The 18,691-nt window shown below is 43.8% G+C and overlaps 1 protein-coding gene across 1 annotated transcript in view; it reads right to left on the bottom strand.

Annotated features, from left to right (window-relative positions):
• Positions 1–3,316: 3,316 nt before the first annotated feature.
• vopp1b (VOPP1 WW domain binding protein b) overlaps positions 3,317–18,691 on the bottom strand; it is a 228,171-nt gene continuing 212,796 nt past the window's right edge. Inside the window, exons 4-5 of the mRNA XM_072700119.1 lie at positions 15,114–15,247; positions 3,317–4,862 (exon numbers count right to left, since the gene is read on the bottom strand). Of these exons, the coding sequence (XP_072556220.1) occupies positions 4,675–4,862; positions 15,114–15,247 (322 nt within the window). The 3' untranslated portion in view covers positions 3,317–4,674. The remainder of the gene's footprint in view (positions 4,863–15,113; positions 15,248–18,691) is intronic.

Here is an 18,691-nt window from a genome sequence, read left to right as displayed (position 1 = left end):
TGCCGTTAATTAAGCATGAAGGGTGGGTGGGACGACTGAAGGATGACATGAGGGGAAGCGTGAGCCTCGTCCGATTTGGTCAAATCTCTTCATAAATTCGGGAAAGCGAGCCGGATTGTGGCAGCATCCGGGCTGCATCATTCCATGCACTTCCATCCAACTCGTCACTATTCTCCAAATTAAACTGTTAACATGAGATGTTATCCCAGAGATGGTTACCTGTGGGACGGCACACTCATGTACTTGGTGGAGGGAAAAAATAAACAAATGTTGGAACTGGTTATCTGACTTGATGGCTTTATTTTGCTTCTTTTAAAAGGTAGACGCATTATTCGCAGTAAAATGCAAAACCCCTTCCACTAATTGTATGCACTGCCTTGCTCGAGGGACGTTTATTCCCATGTACCACATGAGTGGCACGCATGCTATATTTCCTTAAACATTTTTTCCTTAAACCATTTAGATGTCTATCATAAGCAGTGAGGTTCCGCATCATTACCTATTGCAAATTAACTTCTCTACACTCAAGGCTTTTGTATTTATTGTTGCTAGTTAGTAACTTTCAGCATGTTATAGTCTGCTTCATTTTTTAGTGAAGGTGTTGTTTCCTGTTTGTAATCTTTGCCGTTTCTTTAAATCTTAAGTCTGATAATATCTTTACTTCCGGGAGTCGAGACAAAGCCGTTCCATTCTGTCTTCCTTTGTTTGCAGACACGGTTTGACCTGTTTTCCTCCAGTAGGCTTTGGGCCGCGTGTCCTTGGCTTGTGCAGCGTCCCCCGCTCTCTGCGGTGCGCGTCTACTCACTGGCCATCGATCCGTTTGCTTTCAAGTCTTTTCTGTTCTTGTTTGTTTTGATCCAGCCGTTTTGTTGACAGACCTGCAGTAGCTGAATGCATGGAGGCCAGCACGTTGGGACTGTGATACCTGATCTTTCTCCAGGTCTTGAAATCGAGAGTGACCACCTAATGCACACATTTGAAACTGCTTTACACTGCATTTTCCTCTTGGATTTACCCTTATTTAAATGAATTATAACCACTTCTAAGCTCAGATCAGTTATAACTAACAGTGTCTTTGACCTTAAGACCTTTTCATTACCCCATGTAACATGTGGTCAGTACCATGCTATAATAATCATTAAGTCCTACTGCTGCCGTTGACGTAATCGTGATCCCTGTCCTGAGGAGTCAGTCAAGATTTGTCCTTCGGACTCCAGTCTGAAGAGATGGCTACGTGGGCCGAACCAGCAGAGGCATGTACAGGGCAATTGCCCTTAACTGAAAGCTGATTGGCCCTCGGAGTGCCCCCACCCCTGTCACTCACCCATTCAAAATACCATATCATTGGCTAAAGATAAGGTTGCCCCCTTTGTACGAATTGTGGCCCTTCAAGAATCCCAGAATCTCCCATGCCAACTGCTTGAAACTGTCATATTGTGGGTGGGGTGTAAATCAGGGTGTGTGGAAACGTGCTGCTGTAGGATGGAGAAGCACAAGGTGCTTTGCATGGTCACTGGTCCTTCTGCACATGATGTCCATTTACCATATGCATTCACCCAAAGTGACCGCAGTACAGGGAAGGATTACAATTTAGGCATGTTTCAGTGGATTTGAACCTATGCCTCTTTCACGTTGTTAGAACAATACTCTATTTGCTGAGCTGTAGGAGCTGTCTGAAGGTTTTTCCTCATGTCTTTCCAACCCCAAGCACTGCTCCCCGGGTGCTGAATTAGCTGCCCCCTGCTATGTCACGATGTCACATATGGGTTAAATGCAGAGGACACATTTCATTGTTGTGCACTGTGTGCTGTGGTGTGTCAACAATGAGACAGGAAAAAAAAAAGATTATGCCTCAATATGGCAAAATACTGCATGTATATGAGCGTATATGTTCACATTACACATTACAGCAGTTCTTTATGTTTGACAGTTGAGTGTACATTAGCTACTGTTTACATAAGCACTTCTCACTCTGTCTTATTTTCTTTTTTTTTACGGTAGCAAAGGAAACATTTGCAAACTGACTTTTATTCCCTAGAAGAATTGAGCTTTATTTTTTAGTTTATAAACAGAACGTTAGTTTTGTTTTGCAGAGAAATTCAATGATTATTCCACCACTCCACCAGCAGAGAAGGTGAATCTTAAGTACCTCTGTCCAAACCCATTTCCAGGTTGCATAGTTAAACATGGTACACATAATTATATGTGTGGTCAAAATGAAAGATTTTACATATTTTTCATAAACTCCCTAACACATTTTTAAAAATTGTGTCAGCACAAAAGAGGCCACACAATTTGCAGCCTTTAAAAGGACCAAGTCTGGATTAATGTCCAGTGGATTATGGGATTGTTTGGGGTTTTGTTTATGTAATTTAAAAATGACGTTGTACTATACAAAAAATAGATGATATACACTGTAACTTCTCTAAACTGCTAGCTGGGTTACTATTAACATTAGCAAAGTTATTTATCTGGGGGCTTTTCCACTAAGCAGGATTTGTTGCTTAGCCAGATAACTTGTCGGATTTCAGGTCGTCTGATCATCATGTGTAAGTGGAGGAAGATAAAACCCATTTTGCCCAGACTGCCTTAAATTCAACAAGTTATACGGCTAAGCAACAAATCCTGCTTTGTGGAACACCCCCCTGGTCTGTAAATTATTCATGGAAATGTAGTTGCTTTAATCACCATGCTATCTTTGTAAATATGAGACTGAGGAATTATTCAGTCTCTGTCTGACTAATGGTTAATTGTGTTTTTGTAATTTTGGTGAATGAATTTGAGTAGAATCATTTAATCCTGAGGGGTCTTTGTTCTGATGGGCCCTAAATTGTTGCACACAAACCATTTTAAAACAGGCAGGTCCAGCCCTGCTGTGTTGTGTCATTGCTATGATGACTACCACAGGGAGGATTGTGGGACAAGTTTGATTCCTGACAGACACCCTGGTAGGGAATGTTTATAAATCTCTGAAATCCTTTCATCTCCCCCAAACAAAAATAGCCACCATATCAGCAACACTTTCTGATGATTTTCTGCGTTTCTTTTTTTTTGTTAATTAAAGCTTTTGTCTTCAGCTTAAAAACACACAGCCTAGAGCAGGGGTCTCCAACTCCAGTCCTGGAGAGCTACTATCCAGTAGACTTTCTATCCTACCTGAGTTCTGATGAGCCAGACCTGTTCCTGGTATTTACCTGAGAACAGGTTTGGTTCATCAGAAGCCAAGTAGGATAGAAAACCTACTGGATAGCAGCTCTCCAGGACTGGAGTTGGAGACGCCTGGCCTAGAGATTTTAAGAGGGATCAGGTCACAGACTATCATCCAAACTGTTGCATTTATTACACGATCCAACTGCAGGCATTTGAATACATATCGACATCAGGCCACAGTACCCTGTGAAACACTTAATTCACTGTCCAGCGCACAGATTTTCAGCTCTTGTAGTATCCTTTGAAAAATGCCAGAATTCTCTCTCTGCTTGCAGCAAAAGTGCAAAATAAAGGTACTGTCACAACTCTACCGTGTCTGCAAATTATTTCATTTTATATTCCTGTACATCAGAGGCCTGTGAACTCAGAAGTCGGTCAGTTAATCGCAAGCAGACAAGCCGGACCTCCAAACTCTGCGGGGACCTTTAACTGCGTAAATGACTCTTGTTTTTCTGAGACCTGCCTGCTTTGTTGTTGTTCCCTTTGGCGTCCTGCAGTGTTTTCTCTGTAAAATAGTTTCCCAATTCCCACAACCTCTGGTCTTCTTTGCACACTTTATTGCCTCCAAATAACCCTCAGCCTGATTGGAATCCTCATGTGCTTCTCCCACTGGCGAATGGTGCTTGCAGCCGCGCCTCTTTTGGTAAATGATCGTTTGCTTCATAACACCAAAATGTGCTCCATGGATAATTTCCTTCTCGCGCATTGCCGGAAGGTGGAGACGAAACGCGCGATTTCAGCCCTAATTTGAGCTGCTGCTAGCGGAGCGTTTACCTCCTGGAGCGAAGCCATCTGCTCGGAGACCGGGGGCCGAGCCACGCCGGTGGAAACACCGTTGACGTCACTCGCCATGATTACATTAAAGCTGTCGTCTTCTTCGGCACAACCGCTATCCTGCACTGAGCATATTTTCCCGCCATTTTAATCTTCTGTCAGACACAGTAGCACAATTCTCATACACAAACACACTCATACACTCATGCTGATGTGTGTACACACTACCCAGACAGGAGGGATCGGCAGATTACTTGAGTCACCTAAGCAATAGTCTAGTTTTCAGGTAAAACCAGGTCAATCCTACCCATTAACACAATGATGCAAGCTTGTTAGCGGGAGTGTGAGAAATCGACTAAGATGTCACCATAAACAGACCGATTTGAAAAGACTAAATTGGGTTTAATGTGAAATTAAGAGAACAATGGAAAAAAAATGCATTCAACAGTCTCATTATAAGCACAGAAGGAATTTCACATCCAGGCTTGGGTGTCATGTGACCTCCGGTGGTTTTCCCGGTTTTCGTGTTTGGGGGCACTATGCTCGGGAAGGCTGGGGGGGGTGACAGGCACTCGTTACATTTGGGGGGATCATCGCGACCCTCCTTCCCGGCGATGAGCTATCCAATCAGACGAAAGAAAGAGAGAGAGGCTGGGACACGTCGATCAATCGCCGGAGCCTGAGGAGACGTTACTTCTTCTCTGGGGTTGAGAAGACCTGCTCGTAGGGCGGGGGTGAGTGGTTGCAGTAGGATGGGGGAGGCGGGTAAGAAGCCATCATGTGGGCGGAGCTTGGCTGCACCTGGTAGGCGGGGGCCAGGGGTGGTACCATGACGTTGCTTGGGTCACCGTAGGTCTGCATCCCAGGAGGCTGTGACCCTGTGTGCCCCCCCCCAAAAAAAAACAGCCAGTCAACAAGCACACAAACCTCAGGGAACACAACATCATCAAGCAGATGCTCTTCAGCGAATGAGAATAACTGGGTCGTCACAATGTGAACGGTTTCCAGGTTACTTCCTGCCTTTTGACAGGAAGTAGGAGATGTAGCTTACAAGACAGAGTGCTGACTAAGAGCAGCCTGGGGCAACAGGGATGGGTGCTTTAGCACATGCTAAGCTAATTGGTCTCTAGTAGGCAAGTAATGATTCACTCAGTTCACCATTTGGTTCGATTCACAATATTGGGCTCATGATTTTCACCCACAATGTTTTTGGGAAAAAAAAATAAAAAATTACATTTTCCTACTCTATCTACGGCTACGTAAATATTCCTTTTGTTAAATTAAAAAAATACTTCCATTTAAATTTCTTAACCAACAATAATTATTTACAAACAGTTGTAAAGGTTGGCATAAAATAACCTATTAACCAAAATATTTCTTTTATTAAAAATTAGTAAGTTAATATCAGATAGATCTTTTCTTAACCATTTTGCCACAGTGTCAGTTCCACGGGTTGCATTAGCTGTTTGCACCTTCTGCTGTCTAAACAATGCAAAGACAGCCAGGAAAAAGGAAGAGATCATGCAGCCTAATAATTGCGATTCATTTTTATTTCCTTGATTCGAATCATCATAAATTTGTACTGTGGTTTATTGTTGCACAATGTCATTACATGCCTAGTCGCTAGTCAAAATAAAGTGCGGTACCACATTTTGTTTTCCAGTCGTGTATCTTAGATGCTTCCACAAGAGTGGGAATATATGAACATCAAAGTTAAGATTAAAGCAACCAATAGACCGCTTAATGCACAATGACCCTCGCTTGGTTTTTTACAAAGGAAATCTGCGGTTAAACGAATGATGGCTAATTGCATAATGATGTCCAAAACATACAAACATACAAACATAGTTGCTATCAAGTCCTGAAATATGAAAACATAGCAAACTGGAACTGTGGCAGTAGAAGAGAAAATTAGCAAGAAAATAAATGAGTAAATCAGTGTATATCTATCCATCCATCGAACTGCATTCCGAGATCTTTAATGTGGGTGAGAATTGCGATCTGTATAATTTTCTGTATTCATTTTCATAAGCTGACAATCTTTGGCCAATGTCAGCACACGTGCTGCATTAAGGCTTAAGCTGTACGTATCCATCAAAAATAGGTAAGACATACATAAAAAACAGATAGTGGATGTATATAGTAGGAAGGTAGAAAGATTATTATTATTCAAGCTATAAAACAACATGCCGTTGAAAGGCAATCTGAAAACTATAATCAGATATCTACCGTGAACTAAACCCTACGCATGCTGAACACATGGTGGCGCCATCCTCCCAGCTGATCCTTTATATAACATCCTAATGAGTCAATTAGTTTAATCAGGGTCACCTGGGTTTTGTTAACACTGCGTGGCAGCCTGGTGATCAGTTGTCATGGGAACACCAGCGGTTACCTGTATCCAGCTCCATGCAATTTCTCTACCTCTCACAGGCTCACAATATATCTATCCATCTACCCATCAATCACCTTCTGAGACCTTTCATCTGGGTTAGAATTGCGGTCTATATAATTTTCTGTATTAATTGGCCCATGCATGATTTTTGTTTTCTTCCGTTATGTAGTTCATTGACAAGAAATTTTAAGCCTTTAAGGCTTAACCATCCATATCCATCAAAAATAAATAAGAAATACACCTTTATTTCTAATAGGGAGTCATTTCAGAGTTAACGATAGGTATGTATAGATATATTAAACATAGACTGGCAATTACATTACGACCAAAGAGCATTCCCTTTAAATCAGACCTTTTACATTAGGGCTTTGAAAGTTTCTCATAGTTGGACCAACAACACACACAAAAATAGTGTCACAAGGTGATGGTGGAGTACTTCAGCTCACAGTCTGCTGCCTGCATCTGTCCATCTGCTCACGCTGTCATGCGAGCGCCATCGTGCAGCACTTTTTTTTTTTCCACTGCTGAAGAGCAACAAGTAACAAGCCAACGTAAGGCATCCACAGTAAATGGTTATAGACGGTTAGAAAAGTACTTGTGGGTTATTTTTCCTTCCACTGCGTTTTGACGGCAAATTCAGCTATAGGCTTCACAATGCTTATCCAGGACTGAATTAGGGCAGAAAAAAATTATGCTGTATCAATGAGGGGGAAAAAACTGGGCCCCATACAGCTCAAGGCCCTGGACAAGAGGCTTTTCCATCTTAGCCTCTACATAAGCACAGGTGGGGCATCCACTAGAGATTTTGGGCCCCATGGAAACATACAGTATCATATTGGGCCCCTGGGGCACCTTGGTCCTAACCCGCCCCCCCCTTTTTGGTGTCCTTGAGTTCAAGCACGAAAAAAACAAACTTTGCCTAACTTTGCACAAGTGAATTTGGCCTGGGTAAAGCTGTCTTTAAAGCATCGTTCAAAGGTGTTTCCCTGTTTACTTTTTGAAACATGCCGTCAAGTTCGCGCCCAATCAGTGTGTTTGAAACCCAGGAGGCTGGAGCCCCCCAAGCCTAAATAGAAGCGGGGATGCCTTTCTGACAAATGGCAGCATTTGTGACCCGGGGAGTAAGCGCCGCTAGAGTCATTAGCGCCGTCTTTCGATACCCTGGGCCTGAGCTTGGCTTGTTAACTCGTTAGCGGGGAGGTGGACAGACAGTGTCAGCTGTGTTAAATCATTCCTGATTGAGAGGTCACGGTACGACAAGGGGTTACTCGCCCCTGCTGTCCCTCACCAGAAAAACAAAGTATAATTGACTTAATGGGTGCTGAAGAGCAGTAGCAGAGGATGGAAGGCTGCCATAGTGGATGGGGAACCTTAAATGGGCAATCTCCCTGGCATGGCATCTCCCCGCCCCTGAGAGCGGTGGGGTGCTGTCAGTTTGCTCAGCTGGATGTCAATCAGCAATTACAGCCAATCCCCTCGAGGACACATCACTTTGACTACTCTCTCTCTCTGCCATACTCCCCGAAGGGTGTTTTGAGTTCTGCCTGCTGTTGACATGCAGACAGTCTTCCGTTTGCCTTGCCAAAAACGTCCTCGAGAATTTCAGCCGTAATGACACGTCACTGGCACGCGTGACATACTGGAATTCATATGCATTTATAATCACCACGAATAACACTGGCGATTCTTAAAGTTGGGACTTGTCAGTGTAATACCGGGCACTAATAAATCATTTTGTATATAATTGTATTAATCAACTACAAGCAAATGTACCCTGAGCTAATTCAGTGTATTCTTCAGATTTTAAAACTTAAAAAAAATTGATAGAAAAAAACAAAAAAAAACAAACCTAAGTCCATCAAGCAATTTTCTACATGACTAACTGTTATAATTAAAGTTATAATTAAAGTCAGACTAGAAACAAGAGAAATCTGCCAGGCTCCTGTTTTCCTACAGGAGGATCGTAAGAAAGGCTGAGATCCCTAAAGCAGAAGTGGGATTGCAGAACCATCTGATCGTGGCAGTTTTTTTTATTGCATTTTTTCCTCTGGAGTATTACACTTATTCAGAGGTAATATTAACAAGTGTTCCTGAGCCACTGAAAGTGCTGAAGCAGGAAAATATGAATCCCTTTTTTTTAGTGTGTCCCCCCCTGCGCCCCCCCCCCCCAAAAAAAAAATAGTCACTGCATTTCAGGCACGGCACCCAGACTGGACTATCCATCACAACAGACGATGTGCGAAGTAGTAAGTAAGCTGATGGGATTTGGGCCTGCTCGAACCCGGAGCCGTGCCAGTATATGAGGAGGAGAGGGGGACTATTGCTTGGGTGGCTGCGGTGACAGGCAAAGGATCGTCACTAGGGCTATTTTAGGGAGACTTTAGCGACCCCCCCCCAAATAAATTAATTAGTTGAAATCAGTGGTCTAAACCCATGTGGCACCATAGTCAAGCTTCACTACCAGTGCCTCCCCCACCAAGCTGTGGTTAACTTTATTGTGGGGGGGGGCGGGGGGGCAGTTTGGTGCTCACAGTTAGCTAAATTGGTGCCCGCTCAGTGGTCCAGAAATTGCCCACCTTGCCCTTGCCAGGATCTGCCACTGGTTTAAATGCTGAGTTCCCCTTCACATTCAGTAAAATCAGAACCCCCCCAGTACAGGCATAACCCCCCTTTTCATAAATTTCCAGGGTTTCTAGGGAGAGGGGGGGGCGCTGGAGGAGCTGCCAAGTGCAGGGAAAGACGCTCATCGCTGATGGCAGACAGAGGATCAGTCTGCACATGGATATGACTGAAATGCTAATACTGCGTTCACACATCCTTCTCCAGTTCCTCAGCATCTTCCCAGCACTACATCCTGGTGCCTCACACAGCAGCACAGATAAATACACCGGTGGGTACGGTAGGAGGCTACAGCTCGCTCTGCTGTCTTGGTTTACCTCTATCCTCCTTAAAGATGGATAATCCGGATGGGGATCGTGATTAGTTTAGCCAATGGGATGCAATTACAAGCTTTAATCACTGTGTTTACATTTATATAACAGGATTATCCTGATAACAGGATTATGAGTATTTAAATTTTTTTCTATCTGTTTGACTTTCCCCTGGATAGTCTTCAGGGAGAATAGGTTATTCTCTTTGGCTGTGAAAGTTTTGACATGACAGTCACATCGGGAACTCATTGTGATTTTTGGAGAATGCAGGTTAACTTTCTTCAGAAATATTTTTCTTTTTAAAAGCAGTGAAGGTTTGACTTGGGTTTGTAAGCCACAGGGAAGCAGGCAAACCACTTTTGTAAGTCTCAGTGTGACAGTTTTTTAGTCCTAAGGACCAGTGCCTTTCCTGCAGAAAATACACACTGTTACAGTATAAACCACTGATACTTTTCGTACACATGTCCTGCATTTAATCCATATCAACTATGCAACCCAAATGCATAACTCAAGGAGGGTATAAAGGCAGGAGAAGTGGTGCTGCGAGCATTAATCAAACGGCACACTCTGGAATTTATCCGTGACTCACAGGCTTTCCGTACTGCAACGGCAGCAGAATGTAATCTGCTCTCTCCTATTAAAGCACACGGCAGCATGTGGACGAGGCCTGGACACAGTGTCTGTGCAGATGGTGCAGTCGGGGGGGGGGGATGGAACGAACGAGGCGGCGGGCCTTCGTTATGGGCATGGCGGAATCCGTGTGATCCTGTCCACGTCATACATGGTGAAAGATTGCTCACTCGGGGAAGAGACATGTGACCAGAAATGAGGGAAAATTAAAAATGATTCAACGCCATTAATACACTAATCAGCTGCCGTGGCTGCTGGTAAAATTTGGCGACGGGGAAGGGATTATGACACTGGAGGATTGATCAGCCAAATAAGTTTAATCGTTCCATCTTTCCCGAGGTGGGGTGGGGTCCCTGATTTTGTTGGTGGGGGGGATACTGGTAGTGAAGCTTGACTCTGGTGCCACATGGGTTTAAACCTCTGGGGAGTATGTTATACTATACAGTATTCTATAAAGCTCATCACTGTCATTACAGAGTATGTTATACTATACAGTACTCTATAAAGCTCATCACTGCCATTACAGAGTATCTTATACTGTACAGTACCCTACAAAGCTCATCACTGCCATTACAGAGTATGTTGTGCTATACAGTACTCTATAAAGCTCATCACTGCCATTACAGAGTATCTTATACTGTACAGTACCCTACAAAGCTCAGCACTGCCATTACAGAGTATGTTATACTCTACAGAACCGTAGAAAGCTCATCAGTGCTACTAATCAGGGTTTAAAGTAAATATTTTCAGGGTTGTCACATCCTGCCGGCCATGTCCGCCTGACCCTCCTGTCTCCTTCCACATGTGACCCTGATGAGCCACACTTGATGTTTGTTGCCCCGCATTAATCTATATGTTTAAGTACCTGTTTGTCTCGTCCTTGCTAGTCTGGTCATTAATGTTGCTCCGCCTGTCAGCTTGTGTCCTTCCCATATCTAGCCTTCTTGTTTTGATCCCTCATGGTCCAGATCATTTCCAGTCCCTGTTTGTTTAGTTTTGTTCTAATAAAGCCCCTTTTGTTTCACCCAAAACGCCTGCCCTCGAGTCGAGCTGTGACAATGCTAAGCTGAATTTGGGATAAGCTGAACTAATTTGGATAGGACACTTATTGAAAAAAATCTGTCCAAGAGAATACTGCAGTTGAATAGTTTAACTATTGCTGTTTTAAGTATATAATATTAATCTTGCCACAAATCAATATATTGGAAACCATCTATCCATCCATACGTCCATATACGCCCATCCGTCGATCCATCCATCCATCCATCCGTCCATTCACCCACTTTCTCCTGGACAGAGTCATGGGACATGAGTCACTGATCAAACTTAAGGACCATCTAGTAAATACATTTCACAGATATGATGCTTTTGGACACACACACACACCACACACACACACCACACACACACACACACCACACACACACACCACACACACACACACACACCACACACACACACACCACACACACACACACACACACACCACACACACACACACACCACACACACACCATACACCACACACACACGCACACACACAACATTCATATCTCTGTGGGGACTCTCCATTCATTTCTGTAGGCAAAACCCTAGTCCCAAGAATGACAACCTTACCCCCTACCCAGCGCTAACCTTAACCATAAGTAACCGAACAAAATGCAAGATTTTTTGATTGCAGTCACAGACTTTTATTAAATTGAGTTTCCACTTGTGGGGACAAAAAAAACATGGTCCCCCCCAAGGTCAAAATAACAGGTTTTTATCACAGTGTGGGGACGTTTGGAGATGGGGGTGTACATTATGTGGCCCAAACATCATGGTACAGTATAAATCATAAAACAATAAAACTTCTCAGTTTCAAAATTTGATATGTTGTCTTTGCTTGTTTGTCATTTAAGTACGGGTTTATATGATTAGTAAATCATTGCATTCTTACGTTTTTTCAGAGCGTCCCTACTTCTTTAGGAAATGGGGTTGGAATATATATATATAACCCCCCCCTCCCAGACACACACAGCAGAGCTACCCACTGAGCTGCCCCCCAGCATCTCAGCTTTCACATAATGGCGCATGTGAAAAGCATTTTGGGGAAAATATTTTTAAATAGCTTTTGAAACACCCGGGCTCTTTCAATTTGGTCTCTTTAAATGTCATTTTCCATCAATTTTGCTGTTTTAACAAGGATGGAAAATTTACGGCACCTCTCCAACATGTTGGCTTGCTCTTATAAAAAAACTACCATCTACAAAAAGAAAATTAAAATTTCAGCATATAAATTTCACTAAAACAGGCGTCTCCAACTCCAATCCTGGAGAGCTGCTGTCCAGTAGGTTTTCTATCCTACTTGGCGTCTGATGAACCACAGCTGTTCTCAGGTAAATACCAGGAACAGGTCTGGCTCATCAGAACTCAGGTAGGATAGAAAATCTACTGGATAGTAGCTCTCCAGGACTGGAGTTGGAGACACCTACACTAAAATATCACTATTTTATTATATTAACAAATCTAATTTATATATCAAAAATGTATGAACTTCAGCATGCAGGGGCTCAGTGATTAGCACTGTGGCCTCATACCCCCAGGGCTGGGGGTTTAATTCTTGAGCAGCTTTGTCTGTGTGGAAACTGCATATTCTCCAGTTCCCATCCAGTCCCACATGGACTGCTGTCCTTAATCGTCTGTTGTTCATATGTTGCACTGAGCCAGAATCCACTATCCATCCATCCACCCATTCGCTGTAACCGCTTAACCTATTCAGGGTCCGCTGGGGATCTGGAGCCTATCCCAGAGGCTACGGAAGCAAGGCAGAGAACAACCCAGGATGGGGTGCCAACCCCTCACAGGGCACACACACACCATCCACTCACACACACCATTCACCCACACACACACACCTATGGGGTAATTTGGTAACTCCAATTAGCCTCAGCATGTTTTTGGGCTGTGGGGGGAATCCAGAGGAGCTGGAATCCTGTCCTAGGAAGTGGAGGGGGGCACCCTGGATGGGATGCCTATTCATCACAGGGCTCTCACGCGATGGGTAATTTACAGATACCAATTAATTAGTTAATTCATTCTTATATTGTAGAAGCAAATCTATGTCAAAACACTGGGAAATATGTACATTCTGCATCTGACAGTTGGGCATGGGATGCGAACCCATAACCTTGGTGTTTAAAAGCACAAACAACTATTTCCTCAGGTGGCTCAGTGTTTAGTAGTGCTACCTTACTAATTCTGGGATTGAGGGTTCAAGCCCCACCCCTGCTCTGGGGGAGGAGTTTTCTTGTTCCCCATTCGTGCCATGCAGGGTTCTGCCCCCATACCCTTATCTCAGCTGGCATCTCTGAATTATCTGCAGTGTGTGTGTTTCACCTACAGAACCGACACATCATCCAGCTTGTACTGACTTCCGGCACCACCCTAAGTAAGATGGATGGATGAAATGCTTGAAATTCTCACTGCGAAGTTCTGTGTTGTCTATTTAACTGGCTTGCTAATTATTCTGGAAGACTCGCCTGTGTTGTAGCGTTTACATTCTGTGGACCATGGGATCCTCCCTAAACTCCAGATAATCATCCTGCCATCCTCATACGTGATGCACACTCAAAGTGAATCCTATGTTTTGTATTCTACACGCTAGCAAATGCGTTGTTGGTTTTGCAGAGCATCACCTGGTGCCGGCTTGCCGAACTGACTGCATAACAGATGAAACAGATTTCCCTTAGCCGGTAGTTGTCAATCCTGACTGAAAAACCTTGTTTTTCCTTTATTCATCTGTTCTCAGCCTCTCCATTTGTCTGGACCCCTCACCGCGGCTAACAGCCAATAACAGCAATTCCTTCAGCTTCCTTGGCATCTTGCAAACGCCGAGACCTCGCCAGCATCATGTAATCGCAGCCTGTGGTACAGTAATGGGGGTGACTGCATGCTGGCCTTGAATGGTAATTATCCCTCGGTATCCTTAGCTGGCGGTGGGGGGGGGGGGTTGTTTCAATGACATTACATGTCGATCAGGTGGGGGGGCAGCGACGGGGAGCCCACACACTCGCAGACGTGACGGAGCTGGATCGAAAGAATCATACCGTGAGCACGGACGGAATCAGGGATGACAGGCAGGTATAAAAATAAAAACGCAACGAGTCCCCACCTACGAGGCCTCGGTTTCGTTACGTTAAGTTTCATCTGTTACGGCTCTTCAGAGTGGTTCAGCCAACTGTCAGGAAAAGTTTGGGGATGAAGTACGTCACCGAAAACCGTGACAAAATCTCGCCACGGTAACGTAGTCATTCCACCACGCAGGAGGGATTTAAGTGTGATGGTGGATTAACTAGCTTCAGGTAGCAGCTGCTACAGAGCTATCTGGGTGCATGGGATGGCAAAATTGGCTTCCGGCATGTTAGTATTGGTGCTTCTGCATAGCACCGGTATATAAATATAGCAGTGACGATACCGCAGTGACGATACCGCAGGGACGATACCAGAGGTCTTGGCGCTTCGAGGCATCCAGTTATGGTCAACTAAAACTAAGAAAACATTTTCATAAACTGAAATAGAATAAGATACAAAAGTCAAATAAAAAACTACATCTAAACAAAAACTAAAACTATTGCCTCGAAAACTGCTTCGAATACTATGTAGATTTAGTAATGATTTGTTCATTTTTATGACCAGTAATAAGACCTGGAACATGTTTTGCCCATTTTGAGGACATCACTGCATAATGTGCGCTGCTTATTCACGTAGGATTCTCAAAAAATCAGGCACATAAAATGGCTCTTTCAGTGTATCCTTAGAAATAAAACGACTTAAGCTGAAATTGAAACTAAAATAATTTCACCCTGGGATTAATAAAACATTTCCTCATCTTAAAATATATAAAACTGAACAGAAATACTGTTCAAACTAAAAACTAATAAAAACCAATATAATCACAGTGTAAATTAATGATAAATAAATTGGATTCTAAATAAGATCTGTAAATAATATAAAAATAAAAACTAAATAAAAAAAATCAAAACTATAACAAAACTGGTGGGAGGATGTAGTGAGTTTGGGGGGGGGGGGGTCTCACAGTGAGTTTGGGGGGGGGGGCTCTCACAGTGAGTTTGGGGGGGGGGCTCTCACAGTGTCAGATGCACGGCTGGTGTGACGGCCAGATCCCTGCTCACCTGGGGTGGAGACAGGCTGTCTGGTGAAGAACACGTTGAAGGCAGGCTCTTCACTGACGGGCGACGGGTAGGACCGTCTGCGGATGAAGAAGCCGGCTCCACAGCAGAAGAGCACCCCCATCATCAGCAGCAGCCTGATGGGGAGGGACGCAGGTTAGGAGACCTGGCGGGTGCAGGATGCATGCCCTGCCCTGACACAGAGCTCTGCTGTGGTGCTGCTGACTCACTCCCCAACCCACCTGTTACACCATATCAAACATTGTCAACATTTCCCACATGCTGCAATAAAATTGCAATTCTTTACTGTCACAGATTGTCTTCATGGTAGGAGATGCTCACAACATAACCTCAGTAACTTACAGCACCTTCTAATCAACTACCTTCCACACAGAGCGGCCGCTAGCACCCGGGATCATTTTGACCTTATAGTACAGTAAGGACACTTTGTCTCATTATTTTTGTAGTTCTGCAATGTATGCAGAGGAATACAAAGGGGCAGGGCCACAGGGGACTCACCCTAGCTGAAAGCTGATTGGCCCCCTTCCCTATCACTCACTATTTTGAAACATATCATTGGCTAATGATAAGATTGGCCCCTCTGCATGAATTATGGCCCGTCAGATGCCCCCTGCCAAACCTGAAAAGATCCTAGAATTGCCCCTAGATTGTAAAAGGCGACTGACTTTCATGTGACATCATGTACTCACGTCAGGTTTTGTTTACAGATGATCTTCGGTTGACCCAGTGGTGTCCTGGGAATTAAAGCACATTGGCTATTCTGTCAGTGAGCTGTAGTCTGTGGCTCAAGCTTGTCAGGGTCAGACCCTGCGACACCCTTCGAGACACATGAGGCTACATGGCAGATGATTAAATATGCCGGCATCTGCTCTGTGAGTCCAGGTTTTCAATCAACAGTCTGTTACGTGCTGTTTAACGTGCTTACAAGAAACCAAGAAATCGAATAAATGAAAAACTAAAAAAAAATAAAAATTCACATTCCTATATAAGTACAAACTTACAGAGTACTTCATATCAGAATTCTGCTGGTTGACCTATCACATCAATAGATATAGTCTGACAACTTTAATAAGTGATAATTTATTCCATTAAATATGAATTGGATCACAGTGGTGAAAGCTTTAGATAAAGCTGCCCAAATATCCAAAACTGCAATATAATTTGAAAGGCTGTGCAATAATAATCCTTGCTGTGACCCTAATCTCATGGACTTGCCTTTTCATATATCCCAATGTGGTTATAAAGCCGACCGCCATGCCTATTAACATAATAGTGTAGCTCACTTTCTGGAGACACGTGTGCTAACAGCACAGCGGCTGCCTGCAGTCCAAACCCATGTCTTTATCTTTGTGTTTAAAAGCAGAATAAAGTGAATTTCAGGTCCTAAGCTGTAGGTTTGGTAAGGACTTTGGCTCTTCTGGATGACGAGCAGAGGCACAGGACATGGAGATGAGGGTCCTCAGGGGGGTACCCAATGTTGGGGGGGGGTACCCAAGCAACAAATTAAACTATTTTGCTCTCTGAGTTAAGCTAATGAAGTCGCAAAAAATGGACCATCGCTTCTTCTAATGTATACAGCGAACTTTACACTCCTAATTATTAACAAAAACATGAGCACAATGGTGTGTGGCTCATGGGGTTAAGTGACTGTGCCCATGATCATAAGGTTGCTGATTGAAATCCGATGGCTAATAGGGGATGATCAGATGGTTGTGGGTTCAAATCCCATGGCTAGTAGGGGATGATCAGAAGGTTGCTGGTTCAAAATCACATAGTAGGGGCTGATCAGAAGGTTGCTGGTTCAAATCCCATGGCTAGTAGGACATGATCAGAAGGTTGCTGGTTCAAATCTCATAGTTAGTAGGGAGTTGTTATTGTTCGGCCCAAGGCTATAGTGGAATTAAAATTTGGCTCTGGACTTTGGGGTTCCCCATGCCAGATTTTGCTGAGTGTGCCAACTCACATACCCATCGTCCCACTGGGAAGGTGCCCAGTAGGCCAGATGGCCAGTGCAGCCCTGGTTGGGCCCTGGAGCAATGTCCTGATCCCCTCGTTGCTGCAGGGACTGGCTGAACCTGCTATCTAAAAGGTATTAGATAATTAAAACATAATGAGTAGATGGGCTTCCCCTGACACACCCATGCCCTCCATGTGTTTCATGTGTTACTCATAAGATCTCCTCTAGACCATAAATACCTCATTAAACTTTGCTCATAAGGACTAGACAGAGAACTATGAAACTTTTTTCCACTCTCTACTGCCATGTTCTTAAGTTTATATTATCACTCCTAGATGGAAAATGTAGACATCCCCTAAAGGGCCAGTGAACCCCCTAATGTCTATAACCAGCTCTACCAGATTAGAAAAGCATTATCATCACGGCTAGCTGAATCTCCCGGCCCACGGTATACATATAGGCCCCTACTCTCAGCAATGTTCCTGCTGCAGAAGTTGAGGGCCATGGCTGAGTGCCTACACTAATAGTGTTTCTGCTATTACGTGATGTTACGCGAAGTTCAGAGGCCTTTCCTTCCACCTCGTTCCCATCTTACAGATCCTGCACTTATTTTCGCAGAGGTTTCAAGGTGTCTTTGGGTCTCCCTGGCAGGGAGTGCTCTCCCTGTCATTGGAAAAGCCAGGCAATTTCTCCCAGTCGCTGATCTTTGGGATGAGCCAGAGACTGTTGTTACTCTTATCCCCCAGTTGTTCCTGGCTCAGTATTCAGCTGTGCACCATAGCTGGCCGGCCAACGCATCCATCTGCCCGCACCAAGTGCCAAAGTATACAGACTGCTCTGCACCATGATTGTACCAGAGCCCATCAGAGGATTCAAGATTCAGGAGATTTTTATTGTCAGTCCATCAATATACAGGCATACACCTGGGATGAAATAACGTTTCCCTGAGCCCCATGGTGCTATATTTACTAAAAAAATATACTACAACATGCTAAGATTGACAGATCGTCTCATATATACTTCAGATACTACATTTACAGATTGACTAAACAATATACATCACATACTACATTTATACAATGACTAGACAGTGTACTTCACATACTACATTTACACATTATCTAGACAACATACTTTACGCACCACATTTACACAGTGAGCAAACAATGTACCTCACAAACTACATTTGTTTATTGACTAGACCAGGGCTCATCAACCTTTTTGAAACTGAGAGCTACTTCACGGGTACTGAGCCATACGAAGGGCTACCAGTTTGAAACGCCCTCCTAAACTTAAGAACATAAGAATTATACAAAACAGAGGAGGCCATTCGGCCCATCAAGCTCACGTCCCTTTGGACGAAGGGGTCTACCAGTGAGTATTACCCCGTTTTCTCCCTCCACTATCACCAGGTTCACCAGTGTAGTAATTCATCCAGTAATAGTTACCCACGCTGTAATGACTGACACATTGTGCTTCCTTGTCGCTTGTTACATCTGTAACTGGCAGAGTTGCTATTAGGCAGATTAAAAGATGCTACTGTCCAGCTGTTACTCCCAGCAACAGTTGCTTGGATTCAGAGGTAATTTGCTGATGTTTGTCA

The sequence above is a fragment of the Paramormyrops kingsleyae genome, chromosome 15 (assembly GCF_048594095.1).
Source record: "Paramormyrops kingsleyae isolate MSU_618 chromosome 15, PKINGS_0.4, whole genome shotgun sequence".
Classification (NCBI taxonomy): domain Eukaryota; kingdom Metazoa; phylum Chordata; class Actinopteri; order Osteoglossiformes; family Mormyridae; genus Paramormyrops; species Paramormyrops kingsleyae.
This window is presented reverse-complemented; position numbering and strand designations above follow the sequence as displayed.